At 40.2% G+C, this 25107-nt stretch overlaps 1 protein-coding gene across 1 annotated transcript in view; it reads left to right on the forward strand.

Annotated features, from left to right (window-relative positions):
- Positions 1-25107, forward strand: part of PLCH1 (phospholipase C eta 1) — a 254591-nt gene that overhangs the window by 225284 nt on the left and 4200 nt on the right. Inside the window, exons 15-23 of the mRNA XM_059888850.1 lie at positions 2473-2570; positions 7171-7350; positions 7442-7549; positions 10055-10179; positions 18941-19025; positions 20974-21120; positions 21360-21439; positions 22930-22989; positions 23430-23784. Of these exons, the coding sequence (XP_059744833.1) occupies positions 2473-2570; positions 7171-7350; positions 7442-7549; positions 10055-10179; positions 18941-19025; positions 20974-21120; positions 21360-21439; positions 22930-22989; positions 23430-23784 (1238 nt within the window). The remainder of the gene's footprint in view (positions 1-2472; positions 2571-7170; positions 7351-7441; positions 7550-10054; positions 10180-18940; positions 19026-20973; positions 21121-21359; positions 21440-22929; positions 22990-23429; positions 23785-25107) is intronic.

The raw sequence follows: 25107 nt of genomic DNA on the forward strand, positions 1-25107 counted from the left end.
CAAAGGCTCAACTCTGAATCATCTTCCAACACAGGGATCAAACCCACATCTCTTATGTCTCCTATTTTGGCAGGTGGGTTCTTTACTGCTAGTGCCTCCTGGGAAGCCCAATAGCCAGGGAAGCTATCGAATAAAGTCATGTTCCATGCTTCACTTAAATTAATTAGAAATTTGCCCGTAATAGCTACCAAGGCCCAAGCAGCTATGACTGTAGCCTTTTGGGACTTCAATAAACTAACTCAATTTTTAGATAAGAATTAAAAAAAGCAAACTGTATGTAGAAATTCTCTGTAATATGGAGTGTCTTGGGGGTTTTACTTGTCCTTTCTAGGCATGGCTTCCCTCACATTCATTTATAATCATTTGCTTTCACAAAACCAGATTTTTCACCTATGGCTACAGAATTTCCTAATTACATGGTAAAGGAGGAAGATGGACTGTTTCTTCCCATTGATTTTTATTCCTGTTTGTGCTCATGTCTTCTTTCTCAAATGCATTATTGACACATTTTGACTTTAATTTTTTTGTTGAATGTTTATAAATACCATCATGATAAGAATTTTTGTCTGATTTGTTTACTATTTTATCTCCATTAGGTGCTCAATAAATATTAACAGAGTGAATAAATCTATATCATCACTATCTAATTCCAGAACATTTCACCACAACAAAAAGAAACTCTACCATTAGCAGAGATTTCCCATCCCTCTTTCCCCTAGCCCCTGATACCAACTAATCTACTTCTTTTTTTTTTTGGCTGCACCCTGTGGCATGTGGGGATCTTAGTTCCAAGACCAGGAATCAAACTTGTGCCTCCTGTTTTGGGAGTGTAGCGTCTTAACCATTGGACCACCAGGAAAGCCCCCCAACTAATCTGCTTTTTGTCTCTATAAATTTGCCTTTTCTGGACATTACCTATAAATGGAATCCTACCATATTTGGCCCATTTTGTCTGACTTCTTTCACTTAGTATAATATTTCCAAGATTCATCTGTGTTGTAGAATGTATCAGTACTTCATCATTTTTATTGTTGAATAATATTCCATTGTATGAATATATTGCACTTTATTTGTTCATTAGCTGAAGGATATTTAGGTTGTTTTTACGTTCTGGCTATTATAGATAATACTGCTATGAACATTCATTTCTAAGTTTTTTCTGTAAATATAGGTTTTAATTTCTCTTGGGTATATAGTTAAAAGTGGAATTGCTGAGTCACATGGTAACTGTTTCATTTTTTGAACTGCCAAACTATTGGCAGTTGAAATTGAGCAAAGCAATTGAGCCATTTAAAATTCTCCAGTAGTGTGTGAACATTCCAATTTCTCCTCATCCTTGCCAATGCACATTATTACCTGCCCTTTTGGTTATAGCCAACCTAGTAGACATGAATAGTATCTCATTTTAGTTTGGTTTGCATCTCCTCAATGACTAGTGAGCTTCTTGTCATGTTCTTATTGGCCATTTGTGTATATTTGGTGAGGGCTGAAGTTTTTAATGATTATATGTTTTCTGGGAGGAGAAAAGTGCTTCTGTAAAGGGAATGTGTTATTCTGTGGAGAATTTACTGAGGCAAAGAGTAAGTGGTAGAATTTGTAAAGTTGTGGAGGAAAAGAAATCCTAGGAGTGGTTTATAGGATATATACTGTATAGATATATAGAAAGAATAAGTGATGTTTGTCTTAAAAAAGTTGAAGAATATATTAATAGAAAAAGCAAAGAAGAAAATCAAAATCACTATAAATTTACCTCTAGAAGATAATGACTATGGAAAGTTTGGTGTATTTCTTGTTAGATGTATTATTGTTCAGTCACTAATTCGTGTCTGACTATTTGTGACCCCATGGACTACCATACACCAGGCTTTCCTGTCCTTCACTATCTCCTGGAGTTTGCTCAAACTCATGTCCATTGAGTTGGTGATGCCATCCAACCATTTCATCTTCTGTTGCCCTCTTCTCCTCCTGCCATCAATCTTTCCCAGCATCAGGGTCTTTTCCAATGAGTCAGCTTTTTGCAGCAGGTGGCCAGAGTATTGAGGCTTCAGCTTCAGCATCAGTCCTTCCAATGCATATTCAGGGTTCATTTCCTTTAGGATTGACTGGTTTGATCTCCTTGCAGTCCAAGGGACTCTTAGATGTATAATATGCTTTTTAGTCTAGGGAGGTTCTCCTGCCAAAATAGGGTGATTCCCTGGTAAACTCTGGTATTACTCCACAGTTGGGTACTGGTAGGAATCCAGCCCCTCACAACAGAATTCATAAATTCAGGAGAAGAGACTGTGGATAAAATCTGGCTGAACAGTGAATAAAGCCACATGAGTAGAGTGTTGTGGTGGAGACAGTGCTAAACTAAAATCACATTTAGGTTCTAATCCTGGCTCCATCAGAGCAGGTAGGGAAGGTGGAGTAACCAAAAGCCCAAACTTCTTCCAGCTCTAAAATGTCTTGAGTCCTGGGTGTGTTTTACAGGTTGGGCCGCCGAAGGAAAACCATGAAGCTGTGTCGAGAGCTCTCTGATTTGGTTGTGTACACAAACTCTGTGGCAGCCCAGGACATTGTGGATGACGGTAAGGCCTGAGTGTTTTTACTTCTGGATAAACACCCCTGACCTTTCTTTGTCAATTGTTAATTAAACTTTTGTTAATCGAATCATCAGCACACATTGCTGGAACTGCGTAGAATCCAACTTGAGTGTCAGGAAACTGATTGCTGGAACAATGCTTAGCTCACTGGGAGCGCTCTATTGATCACTTTGTTTGCCTAACTGGCTAGAGGTCAGAGACATTTCCTGCAGGGCAGAGGAGGACTTTATTATTAAAAAGGCAGATGGATCAGAGCAAGGTCTTCCCTGTGTTTAAACTATGGAGACTTGACCTAGTTTGATGGTCAGATCACAGATGGCCATTCCAAGTGTGAATGACTAGAAGAAAGAGGAAACTAATTGGCGGAAATAATATCCTGAAACGCCCCATATTTTCTCATTAAGAGTTTTGACCTTGATGAAAATAATTTAACCCACAGATTGCAATTTTAACAAAAAGAGCAGAAATTTCAAAAGCATTGTCTCTTTCACAGTTTTTTACCCATCAATTGCCATATGTGGAACCGAGAAATCCTAGTCACAACTCTTCTTACCTTGACTTCCTGCTGGCTGCACTTTCTCCTTAGCCTCTTCTCTTCTCACTTGTGTTTTGTCCAGTTATTGAGTGCTTATGAAAATAAACTATGATCATGTGGGTTTTCAGTATAATTGTAGTTTCAGTGGAAGTGAAAATTACATCAGAGTCTTCCATTTTCTCAGTGATGCTAAAACAACGTTGTGCTGAGTCTTGTGTCTTCACAACCTCCAGGATTTTTCCTCAGATCTTTCTTTTTTCTTCCCCTATTCTACAAGTATATATTTTTTTATCTAAAGATTTTCTTCCCTTTGGTGTTGAATCCTTCTTCAGATGATGATAATTATTAAGAAAAATTGAACTTCGTGTATGAGAATATGAGAACCTGTAGACTTCTGAGAAAGTGAACATTCTTTTTTTCCAGATTCTTTTCCATTATAAGTTATTATAAGATGTTGAATTTAGTCCCTTGTACCACTTGTTGTTTACGGTATGTATTTTGTTCTTGTTTTTATTCAGTTTCTTAGTCATGTCTGACTCTGTGACTCCATGGACTGCAGCACACCAGGCTTCCCTGTCCTTCACCATCTCCTGCAACTTGCTCAAACTCATGTCCATCAAGTTGGTGATACCATCCAACCATCTCGTCCTCTGTCATCCCCTTCTCCTCCTGCCTTCAATGTTTCCCAGCATCAGGGTCTTTTCTAATGAGTAGGCTCTTGCATCAGATGGCCAAAGTATTGAACCTTCAGCATCAGTCCTTTCAATGAATATTCAGGACTGATTTCTTTTAGGACTGACTGGTTTGACCTCCTTGCAGTCTAAGGGACTCTCAAGGGTCTTCTCCAACACCACAGTTCAAAAGCATCAATTCTTTGGTATTCAGCCTTCTTTATGGTCCAACTCTCACATCCATACATGACCACTGGAAAAACCATAGCTTTGACTATATGGATCTTTGTTGGCCAAGTAATGTTTCCGCTTTTTAATATGCTGTCTAGGTTTGTCATAGCTTTTCTTCCAAGGTACTTCCCTAGTGGCTCACACAGTAAGGAATCTGCCTGCAATGCAGGAGACATGGGTTTGATCCCTGGGTTGGGAAGATTCCCTGGAGGAGGACATGGCAACCCACTCCAGTATTCTTGCCTGAAAAATTCCATGGACAGAGGAGCCTAGCGGGCTACAGTCCACGAGGGTCACAAAGAAGCGGACTTGACTGAGTGACTAACACTTTCACTTTCTCCCAAGGAACAAGCGTCTTTTAATTTCATGGTTGCGGTCACCATCTGCAATGATTTTGGAGCCCAAGAAAATAAATTCTGTCACTGTTTCCATTAATAGTTGTATATATTAATCCCAAACTCCTAATTTATCCCTCCTCTTTCCTCTTTTGTAACCATAGGTTTGTTTTCTGTGTTTGTGAGTCTATTTCTATTGTGTAAATGAGTTCATTTGTGTCACACTTCAGATCCCACATGTAAATCATATCATGTAGTATTTGTCTTTCTTTGTCTGACTTACTTTACTTAGTATGATAATCTTTAGGTTCATCCATATTACTGCAAATGGCATTCTTTTGTTCTCTTTTATGGCTGACTTTTCTGTTGTGTGTGTGTGTATGTATGTATGTATGTATACACACACATACACACGCACCCCCCACATCTTCTTTATCCATTCATCTGTGGATGGACATTTAAGTTGCTCCCATGTCTTAGCTGTTGTGAATAATGCTTCTATGAACATCAAGATGCATGTGCCTTTTTGAATTAGAGTTTTTGTGTTATCTGGATATATGCCTAGGAGTAGGATTGCTGGATCCTATGTAGTTCTATTTTTAGTTTTTTAAGGAACCTCCACACTTTTTAATATAGTAGCTGCTACAATTTGCATCCCCAGCAATAGTGTAGAAGGTTCCATTTTCTCCACACTGTCTCCAGCATTTATTATTTGTAGACTTTTTGATGATGACCATTCTGAACAGTATGAGGTGATACCTGAATGTCATATTCTTATAGTAACGGCCTGGTAGCGGTGGTGGTGGTGTAGTCGCTAAGTTGTGTCCAACTCTTGCGACCCCGTGGACTATAGCCTGCTAGGCTCCCCTGTCCATGGGATTCTCCAGGCAAGAATACTGGAGTGGGTTGCCATTCCCTTCTCCAGGGAATCTTCCCAACCCAGGAATCGAACCCAGGTTTCCTGCATTGCAGGCAGATTGTTTACCGACTGAGCTACACGGGAAGCCAATAACTGCCTACAGCTAGAAAATAAACTTGGGAAGTATTTAAATGGAGTTAGAGGTATATTTGGTTCATAGAAATATAATTTCTACTGCATGCCTCAGGAAATCATAATCCCATTAGCTTAATGGAAAATAATATTGAGGATTGTTTAGTTCTTGAACATCACCTATTTTTGTCTTGTGTGTGTGTATGTGTATGTACACCACAAAATAAGTAATAGATAATGAATGCATGGCTTATCCTAATGCAAAACAACTCAGCTCTATTAATATACTAATTGACATGTGCCTAGTTAGCAAGGTCATCTTACTGATGATGTGGTGTGCCTAATTTATGTAGAGAAAGGAAAGAGTGGTACTAAATTTAGTGCTGTTACATCTGAAGGTTGTTTGTCAAAAAGACTATATTGTCTTTTATTATGTTCAAAGTATTCCTCATCTACAAGTATGATCATTTTTAGTATGCTTGAGATGTGTAATCTCTGCTAAAAAGTTATGTCAATAAGATATATACAATAAGGAGTCTATATGTAGGAAATCATCAAATTAAACACTGTAATTCTCTAATTTCTTTGCCTCTCATTTGTATTTATGAATGTTTCAAGTTCCAACTCTAGAATGTAGTTGCTAGTCAATTTGGCCAGTATTTAATATCTAAGACTGTACAACCCCGAGGACCACAGGGGCCCTGGGAGACTGCACAAATTAATTTGTACAGTCTGGATATAGTTCAGGTCCAGTAAAACAGTAATTCAACTCTGGTTCATGGGCCACGTCCTTCAGTCTGGGTTCAGAGTACACCCTGGAATGAAAATGAGACTCTGGGTAAGTTTAGGTCTGTATCTAGGCTGGTCTTTTCCAACAGGTCCAGATGAGATTGGGTGGTCATTTGGGGATGAGGTATGAATATTTAGTGAAGGAGTGGGAGTGGGGCATTCTAGATGTGTGGCACAAAAAGATAGAATTGGGAGAAAGGAGTAGGATATTAAATATTTGGAGGTTTACTCCATCGTGACCCCCTAACTTGTAGCATCGTTGGTCCTAGATTATCCCTTTCTGATGATGCTCTAAGCAGAAAATTTAATATCGGCTTCCTCGTTTATTTTTTTTTACCTCCCATTTTTTCCCCATTATTTATAAACTTGGCTAGGTGAATGATGTTATTTCTGAAACTTTTACTTCCTCATAATATTCTTTTGAATTCTTTTCCATTATTATTCCTTTCTCCCAAACAGGTTTCGACTGGCTTTAAGATTCTATTCAAATCAACTTTAAAACCCAATTTTCCTATTTTGGAATTACTCTTTTCCCTTTATTTTCTTAAGCCACAAATGCAGTCACTTAATGTGTTTCACATGTGTGCTTTCTAAATGCTGCCTTCCATGATTGTCTCCCTTTTATCAGGAATGAGTTGCACAGATAGTTTTATTTATCCATAGGTGTCTTGCTCTCTGGCAAAGCTATTCTGTTTGAATCAGGCACCTAGAAAATGTTTCTTCTCTGCCCTCTTCCTACTAGCCAGATCAACATGAAGTAGGGAGATAAGAGAATTCTCTTGAGAGAATATGGGATTCAAAAATAGATAGTTATCTGAACAAGATGCAAAGCTCTGATCTGAAATGGCAAAAGAGTCCTGGGAGTAGGATTTTATAGATCTTTCTTGCTCAGGAGCTGAGCCTCTTCCGGTTGAATTCGCTCTTTTGCTCTGCCTTTTATTATTGGTGTAATCGGCCTCAGGATCTTTCATGAGTGGTATTTTCTTTGCTGCAGTTCTCACTTTTCTGTTTTCTTTGTTAAAAACTGTGTTAGGAACCACAGGAAATGTGTTATCCTTCAGTGAAACAAGAGCACATCAAGTGGTTCAGCAGAAATCAGAGCAGTTCATGATTTATAACCAAAAGCAGCTCACGAGGATTTATCCCTCCGCCTACCGCATCGATTCCAGTAACTTCAACCCTCTGCCCTACTGGAACGCAGGTTGCCAGCTAGGTGTGTATACCTCTGGGAGGAGCAGTTCTCCGTGGGTCTTGAGTCTAGGCTGCTATGTTACCTAATTCTCTTAAACTTTGAACTTGCACAGTGGCACTGAACTACCAGTCTGAAGGGCGAATGATGCAGTTAAATCGAGCCAAATTCAAGACAAACGGCAATTGCGGCTACGTTCTCAAACCCCAGCAGATGTGCAAAGGTGTGTGTTGATTTCATAGTCTTACCTCTGAATGCAAGACACCTTTACTGAAGGAGCACTCGGAAAAGCAGAGTGCCTCAGTGTTTTGCAACATGATTTTTAAAAACGAGAAAAATTATGTATTGGAATGTAAATAAAGAACTCTTTTTAAAAAATACTTATTTTTAATCGAAGGTTAATTGCAATATTGTGTTGGTTTCCAGCCATACTTCAACACGGATCAGCCATAGGTATACATGTGTCCCCTCCCTCACACCTCCCACCCATCCCAGCCCTCTAGGATGTCACAGAGCCCTGGTTTGTGTTTCCTGAGTTATACAGCAAATTCCTGTTGGTTGTCCCATTTTACATATGTTAGTGCATATGTTTCCACAATCCTGTTTCTGTTCGTCCCACCCTCTCCTTCCTGCCCCCGCTACCCTGTCCATAAGTCTGCTTTCTATATCTGCATTTCCACTGCTGCCCTACAAATAGGTTCATCAGTACCATCTTTCTAGATTCCATATATATATGTTAATACACAATGTATTTGTTTTTCTCTTTCTGACTTCACTCTGTATAATAGGCTCTAAGTTCATCCACCTCATTAGCACTGACTGAAATGTGTTCCTATTTAATGGTTGAGTAATATTCCACTGTATATATGTACCACATATTCTTTACCCATTCATCTGCCCATGAGCATCTAGGTTGCTTCCATGTCCTAGCTGTTGTAAATAGTGCTGCAATGAACACTGGGATACATGTGTCCTTTTCAGTTATGGTTTTTTCAGTGTTTATGCCCAGTATTGGGTTTGTTGGGTCATATGGTAATTTTATTCCTAGTTTTTTAAGGAATCACCATACTGTCTTCCATAGTGGCTGTATCAACTTGGAATGTAAATAACTCTTGTCACCAGTGTTTAATAATTTGGTAGCCTTCCCTAGTAGGCTGGTGTTTGGCCTTCCATTGTAGCTCAGCTGGTAAAGAATCTACCTGCAATGCAGGAGACCCCAGTTCGATTCTTGGGTCAGGGAGAAGGGATAGGCCACCCACTCTAGTATTCATGGGCTTCCCTTGTGGTTCAGATAGTGAAGAATTTGCCTGCAATGCGGGAGACCTGGATTCAGTCCCTGGGTTGGGAAGATCCCCTGGAGGAGGGCATGGCTACCTGCCGGAGTCCAGCCCTGGTGGATCCAGGGAATTCGAAGCGGGGACGGCGTCGGCGAGGATCAGGACACAATTGCTTAATTAAACGTTAATTAAGGATATAAAAAGTGGTGAAATAAGGATAGCTCAGTGAGGAAATTCAGCGGAGAAAAGAGGCTGAATAATTCAGCCAGAAGGTGAGAGAAAGAATGACATGGGGAGACCAAGCTTCGGTGAACAAGGCCCGCACTTTATTTTCCAAAGTAGTTTTTATACCTTAAATTATGCATAGAGGATAATGGGGGAAGGGGTAGAGTCATGCAGTAAGCCAGGCTTTCTTCCTGCAAACTTATCATATGCAAAAGTTTAGGTGATTTGCATCATCTTCTGGCCCAGAGGCCTGTTGACATTTTAAGACCCTTTCTTCAGAAAACTTATTTTTCTCTAAAGGTGATTAGTCAGGCGCCACCCTCCAAAAGCATTAGATAAAGTTGCATTCCTACAGGGCAAAGGTGTGGTGGGCTATAACAAGAAAAAGAATTAATTCAAGGGTCCAAGGTTACAAACATTAAAGCTACTACTTACACCAATGATATTAATCAATACACTGCCAGGGACACAGCAGGTAAGGGATATGGAAACTTAGCAGCAAACATTGGCCCAACAAGTGAAAAACCCTTCACCAATACAATTTCTAATCAGTCTTTTAACTGCTCAAAGGAATCTGTATTTAGACAGTTTAGAACATCTCATGCTTCTCACAGTTGGGAGGCTCTGAATAATCACATGTGGCCGGAAAAACCTATTCAGGCAGGCTAGAGGATTTCCAAAGGACTTTGTAGGTTGAAACACTATCACACCCAGGAACTTTATTAACTGGAGCTGTAAGTTAACTTTTTTCAGAGAGAGGTAGTAGGGGACAGCCCTCTGTAAAGTCAGAGGTGTAGGTGAGAGCACAAAGCAGAAAGTAGGCAGACTCTGGTTTTGGGTGTAAATGCTTGAGAATTTCCAGGGGGACTCCTGAGGCTCAATCCCGCCTTTGCATATGCCTAGCCTCCTTCCTCATGACCTTTGCCATGGGCAGAGTTCCTCACGCTGGCTCCTGACAGCTACCCACTCCAGTATTCTTGCCTGAAGAATCCCCATGGACAGAGGAGCCTGGCAGGCTACAGTCCATGGGGTTGCAAAGAGACATGACTGAGTGACTAAACCACCCACACAGTATATTTAATTCTTTAAATCCCAGGCTCCTCTGTCCCTGGGTATTCTCCAGTCAAGAACACTGGAGTGGGTTGCCATTCCCTTCTTCAGCATGTGTGCATATGTATGTGTAATTTCCATGCTACCAACCTTAGATTTTAACCTCTATTTCTCAGGTACCTTCAACCCTTTCTCAGGTGATCCACTTCCTGCCAACCCCAAAAAACAGCTCATCCTGAAAGTGATCAGTGGACAACAACTCCCCAAACCTCCAGATTCCATGTTTGGAGACCGAGGAGAGGTAAGCCATGTATGACCAAGTGGTTAGTTATGTGATTATCTTATTGTGTTTACATTTCATCTGAGGGTGCTGTGTATGTATGTGTGTGTGTGTTTGTAAATGAGCCCTGACCTCAGCTTCTCAGATATTAACTGACTTACTGGCAAAGTACACACAATTCCTTCTGGAGTGCAGTGCATCATCTATTTTGGAGGCATGAGTGCAATACAATTCAATTGACAATCCAAGAAGGACACTGGCGATGCTAAGTTGAGATGCAAGGAGCAATTTTGTTATTAATAGAAACACTGAACAGGAGAATGTCTTACGCTCTCTGCATTTTTCATCTGCTGAGACCCTCGTCTCTGCTTCACATCGGCCACCTGCTCCCTGGTCACAGGCCACTCTTCCCTTGCTGCACTTCTGTTGCATGACTTTACAATGTCTCCCTCTGTGACCACAGCCTTCGCTCTTCCCAGGGCTGTCATTCCATGATTCCCACTATACCTGCTCTTGGCCTTCTTGGCCTCTGTTTCCTCTCTATCTGTCAGCCCCACCTCTGCTCTTGTCCTTCCTCTCAGGAGTTGTCCATCACTTCAGGCTATTTGCCACTCCCACCTATTAAACTATCCTTTCTGGATCTTGAATATCAATGGGGAAACCACATAGCTCTGAGTGGTCCCACCATCAACTCTGTCTCTAATCTCTGATGAATTCTGCAGTGCCGTCCCAGCTCCACCTGATCAGCCCTCCATCACATTTCCCGCAGCAGATATTGTCAACCTCTTCTCTCCTCATACATGTATTCTCATCACTTTCTCATCTTTAGCAGATGGCTCCATGTCCTGCCTCTTAGGAAGTAGAGCTTCAGGTGGGACCGTGTCTTCCGTATCATCTGTAATGCCTCTGGCCTAGTCTCAGCCACCATCAGCTCTTGGCATTTCTGCTGCAGTAGGCTCTCAGCTCACTGGTCTCCCCTCTTCCATTCTGTTCTCTCAGCAGCAAGAATAATTATGTTGGTAGTATCAGAAAGTTTCTCCTTACTTCCTCTTCTTTCCCTTTTTTCTTTGTTGTCTGCAGAAGGGAAGAGTCACTTCCTATATTTCCCCTAAACTTTTTGCTTTGAAAAATTTCAGTCCTTAGAAAAACTGCAGGAATAGCAGAATGAACACTGTATCTTCAGCATCTAGATTCATCAATTAAGTTACTAAATTTTGTTACTTTCGCTCTATCTTCCTTTCATGTGTAAATGAGTATATGGTAAATATTCATATACAGTTTTGAAAGGGAGACGTAAAGCAAATATAACAAAGTTTAATTATATGTGTGTGTATTTAATTATACACACACACACACACACACTCATACATATATATATATATACCTTTTCTTTGGAGAATTATTTGAGAGTAAGTTAACATCATGACCCAAACCCCTAAATACGTCAGCATTTCTCTCTCTCTCTTTTTAATTTAATATAAATAAATATACTTATTTTTAATATTTGGCTGTTCCAGGTCTTAGTTACAACCTTTGGGATCTTTAGTTGCAGCGTGTGGGATATAGTTCCCTGACCAAGGATGGAACCTTGCACTGGATGCAAGGAGTCTTAGCCAATGGATCACCAGGGAAGCCCAGGCATTTCTCTCTTAAAGACAAGAAGATTGAGACTTTCCTGGTGGTCGAGTGGTGAAGACTCCATGCTCTCAGTATAGGAGGGGTCCAGGTTCGATCCCTGTTCAGGGAACTTGATCCCACATCCCACAACTAAAGATCCTGCATGCTTCAATGAATACCCAGCACAGCCAAATTAATTCATTAATTAATTTTTAAAACAGAACAAAGTTATCCTGTATAACTGCAATACAGTCATTACACTCATGTTATTAGATATTGGCACAATAATATATTTTTCTGCTATTTTATTTTATTTTTTATTTCTTTTAGACCCTCAGAACAACTTTATCCATCTTTTTAAAATTTTAAAATACAGTTTTGAAAGATTACTTTCCATTTACAATTATTGCAAAATATTGGCTGTATTTTCTGTGTTGTGAAGTACATCGCTGACCATATCTTACACCCAGGAGTTTGTTGGTACAATAATTTTATCTAAGATAATATCTGTATTCAGTTTTACCCCATTGTCCCCAAATTGTTCTTTTATTATTTTTTTTCTTTTTAGATTCAGAATCCAATTAAGAATCACACATTGCTTTCAGTTGTCATTTCTCTTTGGTCTTTTAAAATGTAGAACGGTTTTCCAGTTTTGTTGTCATTATATTGCTATCTTTTAAAATAAATGTCCAAGCTAGTTGTGTCCATAATGTCCTTCAGTTTGGATTTACCTGATTGTTTGTTCATGATTTAGTTCAGTTTCTCAGTTGTGTCCGACTCTTGGCAACCCCGTGGACTACAGCACACCAAGCTTCCCTGTCCATCACCAGCTTCTGGAGATTATTCAAACTCATGTCCGTCAGGGTCTTTTCCAACTCATGTCCATCAGGTCTTTCGCATCGGTGGCCAAAGTACTGCAGTTTCAGCTTCAGCATCAGTCCTTCCAATGAATATTCAGGACTGATTTCCTTTAGTATGGACTGGTCTGACCTCCTTGCAGTCCAAGGGACTTTCAAGAGTCTTCTCCAACACCACAGTTCAAAAGCATCAATTCTTCGGCACTCACCTTTCTTCACAGTCCAACTCTCACATCCGTACATGACTATTGGAAAGACCATCGCTTTGACTAGATGGACCTTTGTTGGCAAGTAATGTCTCTGCTTTTTAGTATGCTGTCTATGTTGGTCATAGCTTTTCTTCCAAGGAGCAAGTGTCTTTGAATTTCATGGCTGCAATCACCATCTCCACTGATTCTGGAGCACAAAAAAATAAAGTCTGTCACTATTTCCATTGTTTCCCCATCTATTTGCCATGAAATGATGGGACCAGATGCCATGATGTTAGTTTTCTGAATGTTGAATTTTAAGCCAACTTTTTCACTCTCCTCTCTCACTTCCATCAAGAGTCTTTTTAGTTCTTCGCTTTCTTCCATAAGGGTGGTATCATCTGCATATCTGAGGTTATTGATATTTTTTCCAGCAATCTTGGTTCCAGCTTGTGCTTCATCCAGTCCGGCATTTCTCATGATGTACCCTGCATATAAGTTAAATAAGCAGGGTGACAATATACAGCCTTGACGTACTCCTTTCCCGATTTGGAACCAGTCTGTTGTTCCATGCCCTGCTCTAACTTTTGCTTCTGGATCTGCATACAGATTTCTCAGGAGGCAGGTAAGGTGGTCTGGTATTCCCATCTCTTGAAGCATTTTCCACAGTTTATTGTAATCCACACAGTCAAAGGCTTTGGCATAGTTGATAAAGCAGAAGTAGATGTTTTTCTGGAACTCTCTTGCTTTTTTGATGATCCAACAGATGTTGGCAATTTGATCTCTGGTTCCTCTGCCTTTTCTAAATCCAGCTTGAACATCTAGAAGTTCACGGTTCATTTACTGTTGAAGCCTGGTTTGGAGAATTTTGAGCATTACTTTGCTAGCGTGTGAGATGAATGCAATTGTGCATGATTAGAATAAACATATTTGTCAGGAATGCTACATGGGCAATGTGTTTCCTTCTCAGTGCATCATATCAGAGGCCACATTATGTCAGTTTATCCCAGGACTGATAATGTTACTTGGCTAAGGGAGTTTCTTCCAGATGTTTTTCATTGCATAGTTATCTCTTTATCTTTGTAATATATAGTTTGTGGTATTAAAGGATCTTTTAAATGTATGAGTATCTTTATTTTATGGTTAAAATCCAACCTCTTTATCATGGCTCACGAGGTTCTCTGTCAGAAGATTTTAACTCTTTCTTGAGCCACAGAACAAGATGGTATCAGATGAGGCCTTTGGGCACTTTCTCAGTGTTTTTAAATGCATACAATAAACAGATAAAGTGATACTTTAGGAAGCTGCTGCTGCTGCTGCTAAGTCGCTTCAGTTGTGTCCAAATCTGTGCGACCCCATAGACGGCAGCCCACCAGGTTCCCCATCCCTGGGATTCTCCAGGTAAGAACACTGGAGTGGGTTGACATTTCCTTCTCCAATGCATGAAAGTGAAAAGTGAAAGTGAAGATGCTCAGTCGTGTCCAACTCGTAGTGACCCCATTGACTGCAGGCTACCAGGCTCCTCCATCCATGGGATTTTCCAAGCAAGAGTACTGGAGTGGGTTGCTATTGCCTTCTCCATTAGGAAGCTAATTATATTGAAATTAACATCAATATATTAGAAAGAAGTTGTGACATACAACTATGTGTGCAATAAATAGCAGGATCTAGAGAGGGGTTGAATAACTATTAGATGAGTATGGGTGACATAGAGATTTCTGTCACGACCGTAATGTGACTTAAACGTCTGTGATTTCTGTCAGACACAAAGTTATAGTACTAATATTCTACTATTTGTGCTTTATGGAAAATGAAAATGAAAATACAGTTTTCCTCTCGTCTTGGCTCGTTGAATTTGCCATGAACCCTACTTATTTAACTTATATGCAGAGTACATCATGAGAAATGCTGGGCTGGAAGAAGCACAAGCTGGAATCAAGATTGCTGGGAGAAATATCAATAACCGCAGATATGCAGATGACACCACCCTTATGGCAGAAAGTGAAGAGGAACTCAAAAGCTTCTTGATGAAAGTGAAAGAGGAGAGTGAAAAAGTTGGCCTTAAAGCTCAACATTCACAAAACTAAGATCATGGCATCTGGTCCCATCACTTCGTGGGAAATAGATGGGGAAACAGTGTCAGACTTTATTTTGGGGGGCTCCAAAATCACTGCAGATGGTGATTGCAGCCATGAAATTAAAAGATGCTTATTCCTTGGAAGGAAAATTATGACCAACCTAGATAGCATATTCAAAAGCAGAGACATTACTTTGCCAACAAAGGTCCATCTAGTCAAGGCTATGGTTTTTCCAGTGGTCTTGTATGGATATCAGAGTTGGACTGTGAAGAAAGCTGAGTGCCGAAGAATTGATGCTTTTGAACTGTGGTGCTGGAGAAGACTCTTGAGAGTCCCTTGGACTGCAAGGGATCCAACCAGTCCATTCTAAAAGAGATCAGTCCTGGGTGTTCTTTGGAAGGAATGATGCTGAAGCTGAAACTCCAGTACTTTGGCCACCTCATGTGAAGAGTTGTCTCATTGGAAAAGACTCTGATGCTGGGAGGGATTGAGGGATGGAGGAGAAGGGGATGACAGAGGATGAGATGGTTGGATGGCATCACTGACTCGATGGACATGAGTTTGAATAAACTCCAGGAGTTGGTGATGGACAGGGAGGCCTGGCGTGCTGCGATTCATGGGGTCGCAAAGAGTCGGACACGACTGAGCATCTGAACTGAACTGAACTGATGGGACCAGATGTCATGATCTTAGTTTTCTGAATGTTGAGCTTTAGGCCAACTTTTTCACTCTCCTCTTTCACTTTCATCAAGAGGCTCTTTAGTTCCTCTTCACTTCCTGCCATAAGGGCGGTGTCATCTGCATATCTGAGGTTATTGATATTTCTCCCGGCAATCGTGATTCCAGCTTGTGCTTCATCCAGCCCAGCGTTTCTCATGATGTACTCTGCATATAAGTTAAATAAGCAGGGTGACAATATACAGCCTTGTCATACTCTTTTTCCTATTTGGAACCAGTCTGTTGTTCCATGTCCAGTTCTAACTGTTGCTTCCTGACCTGCATACAAATTTCTCAAGAGGCAGATCAGGTGGTCTGGTATTCCCATCTCTTGAAGAATTTTCCACAGTTTATTGTGATCCACACAGTCAAAGGCTTTGGCGTAGTCAATAAAGCAGAAATAAATGCTTTTCTGGAACTCTCTTGCTTTTTCCATGATCCAGCAGATGTTCGCAATTTGATCTCTGGTTCCTCTGCCTTTTCTAAAACCAGCTTGAACATCTGGAAGTTCACGGTTCACATATTGCTCAAGCCTGGCTTGGAGAATTTTGACCATTACTTTACTAGCGTGTGAGATGAGTGCAGTTGTGCGGTAGTTTGAGCATTCTTTGGCATTGCCTTTCTTTGGGATTGGAATGAAAACTGACCTTTTCCAGTCCTGTGGCCACTGCTGAGTTTTCCAAATTTGCTGGCATATTGAGTGCAGCACTTTCACAGCATCATCTTCCAGGATTTGAAATAGCTCAACTGGAATCCCATCACCTCCACTAGCTTTGTTCATAGTGATGCTTTCTAAGGCCCACTTGACTTCACATTCCAGGATGTCTGGCTCTAGGTCATTGATCACACCATTGTGATTATCTGGGTCATGAAGATCTTTTTTGTACAGCTCTTCTGTGTATTCTTGCTAACTCTTCTTAATATCTTCTGCTTCTGTTAGGTCCATACCATTTCTGTCCTTTATCGAACCCATCTTTGCATGAAATGTTCCCTTGGTATCTCTAATTTTCTTGAAGAGATCTCTAGTCTTTCCCATTCTGTTGTTTTCCTCTATTTCTTTGCATTGATTGCTGAGGGCTTTCTTACCTCTCCTTGCTATTCTTTGGCACTCTGCATTCAGATGCTTATATCTTTCCTTTTCTCCTTTGCTTTTTGTTTGTCTTCTTTTCACAGCTATTGTAAGGCCTCCTCAGACAGCTATTTTGCTTTTTTGCATTTCTTTTTCTTGGGGATGGTCTTGATCCCTGTCTCCTAATGGAGTAGCCATCATGGTCAAAAAAAGAATCCTGAAATGCAGTACTTGAATGGTCATATTTATTAACTGCCCCCAAATCCAAGACCTCCAGTGGTACAGTTTTACCATATGGTTCTACTCTAAGGAAAAACTTCTGTTTGCAAAGAATTAATTCAAAATGTGTAAACTTTAGCTGACTTATTTAGTAAACCAAAAATATGTCTATCCATCTGTCTCAAAGTGTTCTTCCATCAGACCTCTATCTTATATTCTCTGACACTCCCCTTCCCAAACTGTATTTTTCTTACTCTCCAAACTCCTGAAACATTGTTTTCCCAGAGTTAGTAACTCCCTCCTTTCTGGGTCCTTTAGGATTTTATTCCTTCATTGCTCCTTATCCGGTACTGGAATGACAAAAGAGAGCTTACAAATGGCCAACAAAGGAAGATTCCTCCCCCAGAGGACAGGGATGTGGGGGAGGTAAAGGTTTTTTTTGGTCGTGCTACCTGGCATGTGAGATCTTAGTTCCCTGCAGTGGAACCACTGGACCACAAGGGAATTCCCTCATATTTTTCACCTTTTTAAATATTTTAAAATTTGCATCATAGTACTCAGTTGATTTAACTATGTTACATTGCACAAGTGTGGATAACTTGATTGATTATTATGTACCCAGATCAAGATAGAACATATCCAGCACCCCCAGAAGGCTTCCGTACACCTTCTCAGTCAATATCTACTCCTAAGCCTCTGCTCCTTCCATCAAATACCAGCCCAATCACAATAGATTGATTTAGTCTGTGCTTAAACATTATGTAAATAAACTCTGACATATATGTAAATAGACCCTTATATATACATCAGTTCAGTTCAGTCGCTCAGTCGTGTCAGACTCTTTGCGACCCCATGAACCGCAGCACGCCAGGCCTCCCTATCCATCATCAAATATTGGAGTCTACCCAAACCCATGTCCATTGAGTTGGTTATGCCATCCAGCCATCTCATCCTCTGTCATCCCCTTCTCCTGCCCTCAGTCTTTCCCAGCATCAGGGTCTTTTCAAATGAGTCAGCTCTTTGCATCAAGTGGCCAAAGTACTGGAGTTTCAGCTTCAATATCAGTCCTTCCAATGAACACCCAGCACTGATCTTTAGGATGGACTGGTTGGATCTCGTTGCAGTCCAAGGGACTCTCAAGAGTCTTCTCCAATACCACAGTTCAAAGCATCAATTCTTTGGTGTTCATCTTTCTTTATAGTCCAACTCTCACATCCATACATGACTACTGGAAAAACCATAGCCTTGACTAGATGGACCTTTGTTGAGAAAGTAATGTCTCTGCTTTTTAATATGCGGTCTAGGTTGGTCATAACTTTCCTTCCAAGGAGTAAGCGTCTTTAAATTTCATGGCTGCAGTCACCATCTGCAGTGATTTTGGAGCCCAAAAAAATAAAGTCAGCCACTGTTTCCACTGTTTCCCCATCTATTTGCCGTGAAGTGATGGGACCAGATGCCATGATCTTAGTTTCTGAATGTTGAGCTTTAGGCCAACTTTTTCACTCTTTCAGTTTTCAGACTCTTTCAGTTTCATCAAGGGGCTCTTTAGTTCTTTTTCACCTATATATGTAAATAAATATATACCCTTTTATGACTTGTTCCACTATTTGGTTATGTAGAGAACTTTGTTATCTTTTCATTGTTCTATAGTTTTATTAAATGAATATTCCACCATTTATCCATCCAACTCATTATGGACATTTAATTTGTTTCCAGTGTGTGGCTATTATGAATTCACCTGCTCTGAGCATTTTTGCATAGACAGAAGCTCTCATTTCTGTTGGGTACATAACCTCAACTAGAGTCATAGATTCATTGGATAAAGTTTGTGTAGCATTAGTAGATATTGGTAAATAACAATGTAATCTTTTTTCTTTCATGCCTCATATCTGCCTCTGTTGCACCTGAAACAATTTTTCTTAGTAAGCACCTAAGTGGATTGCTGTTGATATATGACATTTTGGCTAATATTCTTCAATTAACATATGTGTAGAAATGTATCAGTGGTAATAACTAATGCTTTTAATCTTTTTATAGATCATCGATCCTTTTGTTGAAGTTGAAATTATTGGATTGCCAGTAGATTGTTCTAAAGATCAAACTCGTGTGGTAGATGACAATGGTAAGATCTCTGTTCACTTTTAATAAAGATGCTCTAGAGGTAGAATTTGCACCAAAAATGAAAAACGTGTCTGTGTGGGCTTCCCTGGTGGCTCTGACGATAAAGAATCTGCCTGCAATGCAGGAGACCTGGATTCAGCCCCTGCATTGGGAAGATCGCCTGGAGAAGGGGTAGAAAGTCAAGAGGTTCATTGGAAAGACTGATGCTGAAGCTGAAACTCCAATACTTTGGCCACCTCATGCGAAGAGCTGACTCATTGGAAAAGACCCTGATGCTGGGAGGAATTGGGGGCAGGAGGAGAAGGGGATGACAGAGGATGAGATGGCTGGATGGCATCACCGACTCAATGGACATGAGTTTGAGTGAGCTCCGGGAGTTGGTGATGGACAGGGAGGCCTGGCGTGCTGCGATTCATGGGGTCGCAAAGAGTCAGACACGACTGAACGACTGAACTGAATTGAACTGAGATAGGCTTTCAGAGGAGTTTAAAGAAAGTGATTTGAGGGTTCAAGAGTAGTAGAAACTTGTTACTTAGGAAATAACATGCTTAAAGTAAGTAAGGTTCCCATACTGCATTTTCCTACCAATGCTCAATGAATTTTTTTAGTCTCAGAAGTAATTGAGATGTCATCACTAAATCAACAAAAAGTATGAATTCTCTTGTTCAGGAGGGACATCTCAATGATTTTAAGTCCATAATTATTTCATTAGCTAAGGCATTAGGGTTAAGTGGCTGATGCCTCCTTAATACATATGTTTAATAACACTAATTTTCAGTTTTAGAAAAGAAAAACAAACTTATAGAGTACTTGAATTTTTATCTATTTAATTAATTCATCTGGGAGAATTTTACCAAGAAAGAAATGTTTTTGGCTTATAGAATTTTAGTTAAATTATATGCTTTTCCTATTTTTTTTCAGTACCTATGAAAATATATCATCTTTCTTGTATTAAGGTCTTGCTTCATGAGATGCCTCTGGGAGTCAACAGGGCCTCATCTCACTTGGCTCTGTCACTAGTGTATGACATTAGGCACATTATTTCCTCTGAATATCTGTTTTCTCAAGTATAACATGAGCATTATATTTCCTGTGTTAAAAAATGAGCATGGATTACTTGCATATTTTTTGTAAGAGTTACATATTTTTGAAAGTCAGTAATGTATATTTTTTCATCAGTTAGGGAAAGAACCCCTGCCCTACCACCCTTAGAGGATTGCCATAAGAATTAAATAGGATAGTAAATGTATAGTGGGTCTCCCTTGGTGGCTTAGCAGTAAAGAATACACCTGCAATGCAGGAGACAAGGGCTCAGTCCCTGGGTTGGGAAGATCTCCTGGAGAAGGAGATGGCAACTACTCCAGTATTCTTGCCTAGGAAATCCCATGGACAGAGGAGCCTGTGGGCTACAGTCTACAGGGTCACGAAAGAGTTGGACACAACTGAAAAATTAAACAGTGACAACAACAACATTTGTACAATAACATTGAAACCTTACAGAATGCTTGCTGGTGATGATAACAGCAAACATCTTGGTGGGTGAGAAGCATCGCTTTATTGGGGTGGGGTAGGGGTGGGGGAGAGGAATCATTCTTTATTGTTTTTGCTAAAACAGTATTCTTAGCTCACTACTATAGATGCTTTTTGAGTTTACTGAAACATTTTAAATATTGTCTAAAAGAGCCTTCTCTACAATGCAGTTTTGCTTCAAGGATTATTAGAATTGATGTAATAATTTACAGGCAATTTTCTTACCAATTATTTTCTAGCAGTGGGGGTAAGTTCCAAGGCTTTATTTCAGTAAGGCATCCTGGGGTGGCTCTGTTGTCTTCACCAGTTTAATAACCATTGCAAGCAATTTTCACTGTCTGCTTTGCAGATGTTGCCGCTAAATAATTTTTAGCCAACCGCTTTTGCTTTTTCAATTTGTTTTTTCCTATTTCTCTCAGGATTTAACCCTGTATGGGAAGAAACCCTGACATTTACAGTACACATGCCAGAAATAGCTTTGGTCCGGTTCCTCGTGTGGGATCATGATCCAATTGGACGAGACTTTGTTGGGCAAAGAACTGTGACCTTCAGCAGCTTGGTGCCTGGTAATTCTGGCTGAACTTTTCTCTCTAGACCATTTCTTGTTCTTTGGAAGATGTGATATGCAGTATACACGATACATGGCATATATGATATATAAAGTATGTGTTATATGATAATGTGAGTGTTAATATAACTATTGTAAAGTTTAATTCTATTATTTAATTAATTATTTAATTCTATTTCACCCATGGAAAAGCCAAACATGAGTTCAACTAAAAGGTAACTACTTCTCTTTTATCAGGCTACCGGCATGTCTACTTGGAAGGACTGACAGAAGCATCTATATTTGTCCACATAACAATCAATGAAATCTATGGAAAGGTGAGAATGATCACAGGGCTTAAAGTCACATGCAACAATAATATTGTCCCTAACAAAGTTTTTAATTCATTGCATAAAAGGAACGTAAACCTCGACAAAATTTTTTGAAAGGAAACTCTAAGAAGGCCAGCCCACGCCATGCTCCATGTGCTCTCCTGCCCTGAGGTCCTCATTCATGTGCTCCTTTCTCTGTTTAGGGGTGTGTACATGTCCCCTCCACCCAGTGGCCCTTGCTGGGCTTAACAGACCTGAGAAAACTATTACTCTCTCAGGCAATCATTTGTTTGACTAAAACAGTCAAGCTGGAGTTACATGTTTGAATTTTATTATAATCCTTAAAAAAAAGACTCAGCTGGCTGCAGTTGGAAATGTAGTCTCAGATGTTTGAATTACCTGTACTAACTGGGTTGTGATCCCAGCCAATTCTAGACAGGATGCATTCATTCAAGTGTCATGTATTTAACCGGAAACCTAAAAATCATGAATGAATTAAAAGCCACCCACTGAACTTAAAAGGAAGAGACCGTACCAGTGTCTTCGGGCTCTCTCCCAATGATAGTTTCTTCACTGTGGAGCTCACTTGAGGTTTACATATCTATAGGCTCTCGTCTGGTAATGCCAAGTCACTGGGGATTTAGTGACCGGAACCATTTTCAGGACTAGATGTGATTCGGAGGGCCTCGGGCCCAGGAGTGTCTGGTGCTCTTTATCAGAAGGTCAGCATATCAGAAGGTCTGGGGCTCCTCCTCCAGAGGAGGTTTATACATTCTCTGTGCTTCTGCTTCCTTATCTGTACCTACTTCATGAACAAATACTTTATCTTTAAGAAGCTGCCTGGCACATAGTAAATGCTCAGAAATGTCAGCTAATATTAATATTAAAAAGACTACAATCTGACTGGTAGGGAGTAGACCAGTTTGCCCTGAAATAGGAAGTATGTGTTTATTCTCACATCCGTCAGTTGGGAAGGGTGAGGATCCTAATTTCTAAGAGTGGTAAAGTTTTATGTCTTCTTGTGTTCAGTCCTAGATTGTGCTGCTTGCTGAGATCTCTCCTCTGGCCTAAACATACACAAATGTAAATTATCAAAAAGTGATTCTTGAATTTCTTAGGAATCCCAGGCAAACTAAGCACCATCTCTAGCATTTCACATGCTTGAAGGAAATAATAAAATTCAGAATTTGTTTAAAACTTGAGCCAGAAATAACAGGAAAGAGAATGTGTTCTCTAGGGCTTATGTCTCTCTCCTACGTAAATGTCCATGTGTAGTGTAAGTCATTTATTACCTTCAAGGTGTGTTTGCATTGAGAGGCATAAACCACAATGTGGTGGTAGTGAACTGAGCAATGAATGAAACCTGCAACTAAAAATTCAAAGTGGGAGAAAGGGTTTACAGAGCATATGTGTTGTATCATCTTCTGGTTTTACTTGTGCAACCTTCTTGAATGAGGCCCAATTGTGTTTTATTGTGCTTTTTTCCCCCCTTGCAGTGGAGCCCTTTAATACTCAACCCCAGTTACACTATATTGCACTTTCTAGGAGCTACAAAGGTAGTTTCTCAGCATGGTGTTTGGTTCTGGCTGGCGTGTTTCTATCAGTGGTCATGGCGGCATGCTCTCTCACATCGCTCCATCGTCCTGCTTACCACTTTGAAACTTGCGTCTGTTGCTTTAAGGAGGCTCAAGTTCATAACAGTCTGTTCACTGTGGAAACTCTTCCTACCACCTTGTCCTACCTTCTTTGGGCAGGAAACTCGTGGGCGAGCTTGGTTGTGAAAATGGGAGGCTGCCTTCCTCCCAAAGTCAGGTTGATGAGACATGCATGACGTAGTGCAAACGTGCTGTGTGCTGCCGTTTTCTTGGTTTGAATATTCTTCAGTGGCTGTGAGATTTCGTTTTCTATCCATTTTTCATGCAGATGTCACTTGAGAGGCAAGTGGTTGACACAGTGGTATTTGCTTAACTTCTGCTTGGTCCTTTTGTGTCTTCAGAACAGACAGCTCCAAGGTTTGAAGGGGCTGTTCAATAAGAATCCCAGACACAATTCTTCAGAAAACACTTGCCATTACATTCGGAAGCGATCGATTGGAGATAAGATTCTGCGACGCACAGCCAGCGCTCCGGCCAAAGGCAGAAAAAAGAGCAAAATGGGCTTCCAAGAAATGGTAGAGATGAAGGATTCTGTTTCTGAGGCTGCAAGAGATCAAGATGGGGTCCTGAGAAGGACCACGCGGAGTTTGCAAGCGCGCCCTGTCTCTATGCCTGTTGACAGAAGTCTTCTTGGGGCTCTGTCGCTGCCTGTATCTGAAACCACAAAAGACACTGAAGGAAAGGAAAACTCTCAAGGTAAGATGCTTTAAGTTTCTCTGAGAATACACCATTTTAAGACACATTTTGGTGTCCCTAATTACCATGATAACATGGTTGGCATTTTGTAGTCAAAGTAAAATATTCTGAAAAATAGGTAATTACATTACAGTGTTACCTTTTAGACCAGATTTTAAACTTTGGCGAGAGGGTGCTGGAAGAGCAATTTCCTAGTCACCTACAGCCTCAAAATAACATTGACATCTGAAGTCGACAGTGAGGGACCAGGGGCGATGGTGGAGGGCGTATGGGCCTATGAGGTGCAACAGAGGGAGGTGAAACCGGCAAACTATGAGCAGGGAGCATGGTTTTCTTAGCGGGTACCATAGTTACTGATTTTCTGAGGAGGAATAGAATTATATTGACTTTTCTGAGGTGTAGTTTAGTTGTATTTCTTTCTCACTATGCAACATGTTTCCACAATTGGAAATGTTTATGGAGAAAGAGGAAACGCCAGCTGTTAAAAGTAAGCCACTTTCTTCACTTGAGAAATCTCTGCTTCCTCAAGAGGGAGCTTATTTGATGTTTTCCTGTGGCCTCTGTTTCCCTCCCCTGGATGTGGGCAGGGAAGGAAGCATGTCTGTAGCTCCTGTCCAGTTATAAACTCCTCAGGCACAGGGACCAGGTGTTACCTATCTTTTCCTCTAATGTGAGCATAATGGTTCACTTGAGAACTTGATAAAGAGTGGTATCTGTTTTACGCGGTACCGAAGAGCTCTGTCCTTGTATCAGTGACTCCTCCCCCACCCTATTTTAGATAATTCAAGTGCCAAAACTGTATGCATTTGATGTCTCTGCAACAGATACGTTTTAATTAAACCAGAATCACCTCAAACAGTAGAAGGTGATCCCTGTTCCTTTTAGCAGAATTCTTTCATCATGCAGTCTAATTTCAGTGATTTCTTTTCTCATGAATACCACTTATCGATTTTTATTGTCAGATATGATAGGAGGACAAATCAATTTTTCAATGGCTTCTTTGAAGGAGAAAAGGGGAGTTTAATGTTTGAAATGTTGCTAAGAGTAGTATTGGAGAAGAGATGAATACATGCTTTAAAATTTATTTTAAAACTCCACTTTGGGGGAAGTAAACTATAAATAAAGTCCATTTGGGGAGGGAAATAAAGCAAAAAACGGTAATAATTAATCCCGTTAAAACCACAATTAAGATGCTAGTACTATTTAGGTGAGTTAGAAAGCAATAGTTGATATTTCTTTCTTGCATTTAAAAAACAGGAACTTTATATAAGTTATTCATATATATATAGCATAATATATTTAGTAATACATAAATATAAAACT

The sequence above is a fragment of the Bos taurus genome, chromosome 1 (genome assembly GCF_002263795.3).
Source record: "Bos taurus isolate L1 Dominette 01449 registration number 42190680 breed Hereford chromosome 1, ARS-UCD2.0, whole genome shotgun sequence".
Classification (NCBI taxonomy): Eukaryota; Metazoa; Chordata; class Mammalia; order Artiodactyla; family Bovidae; genus Bos; species Bos taurus.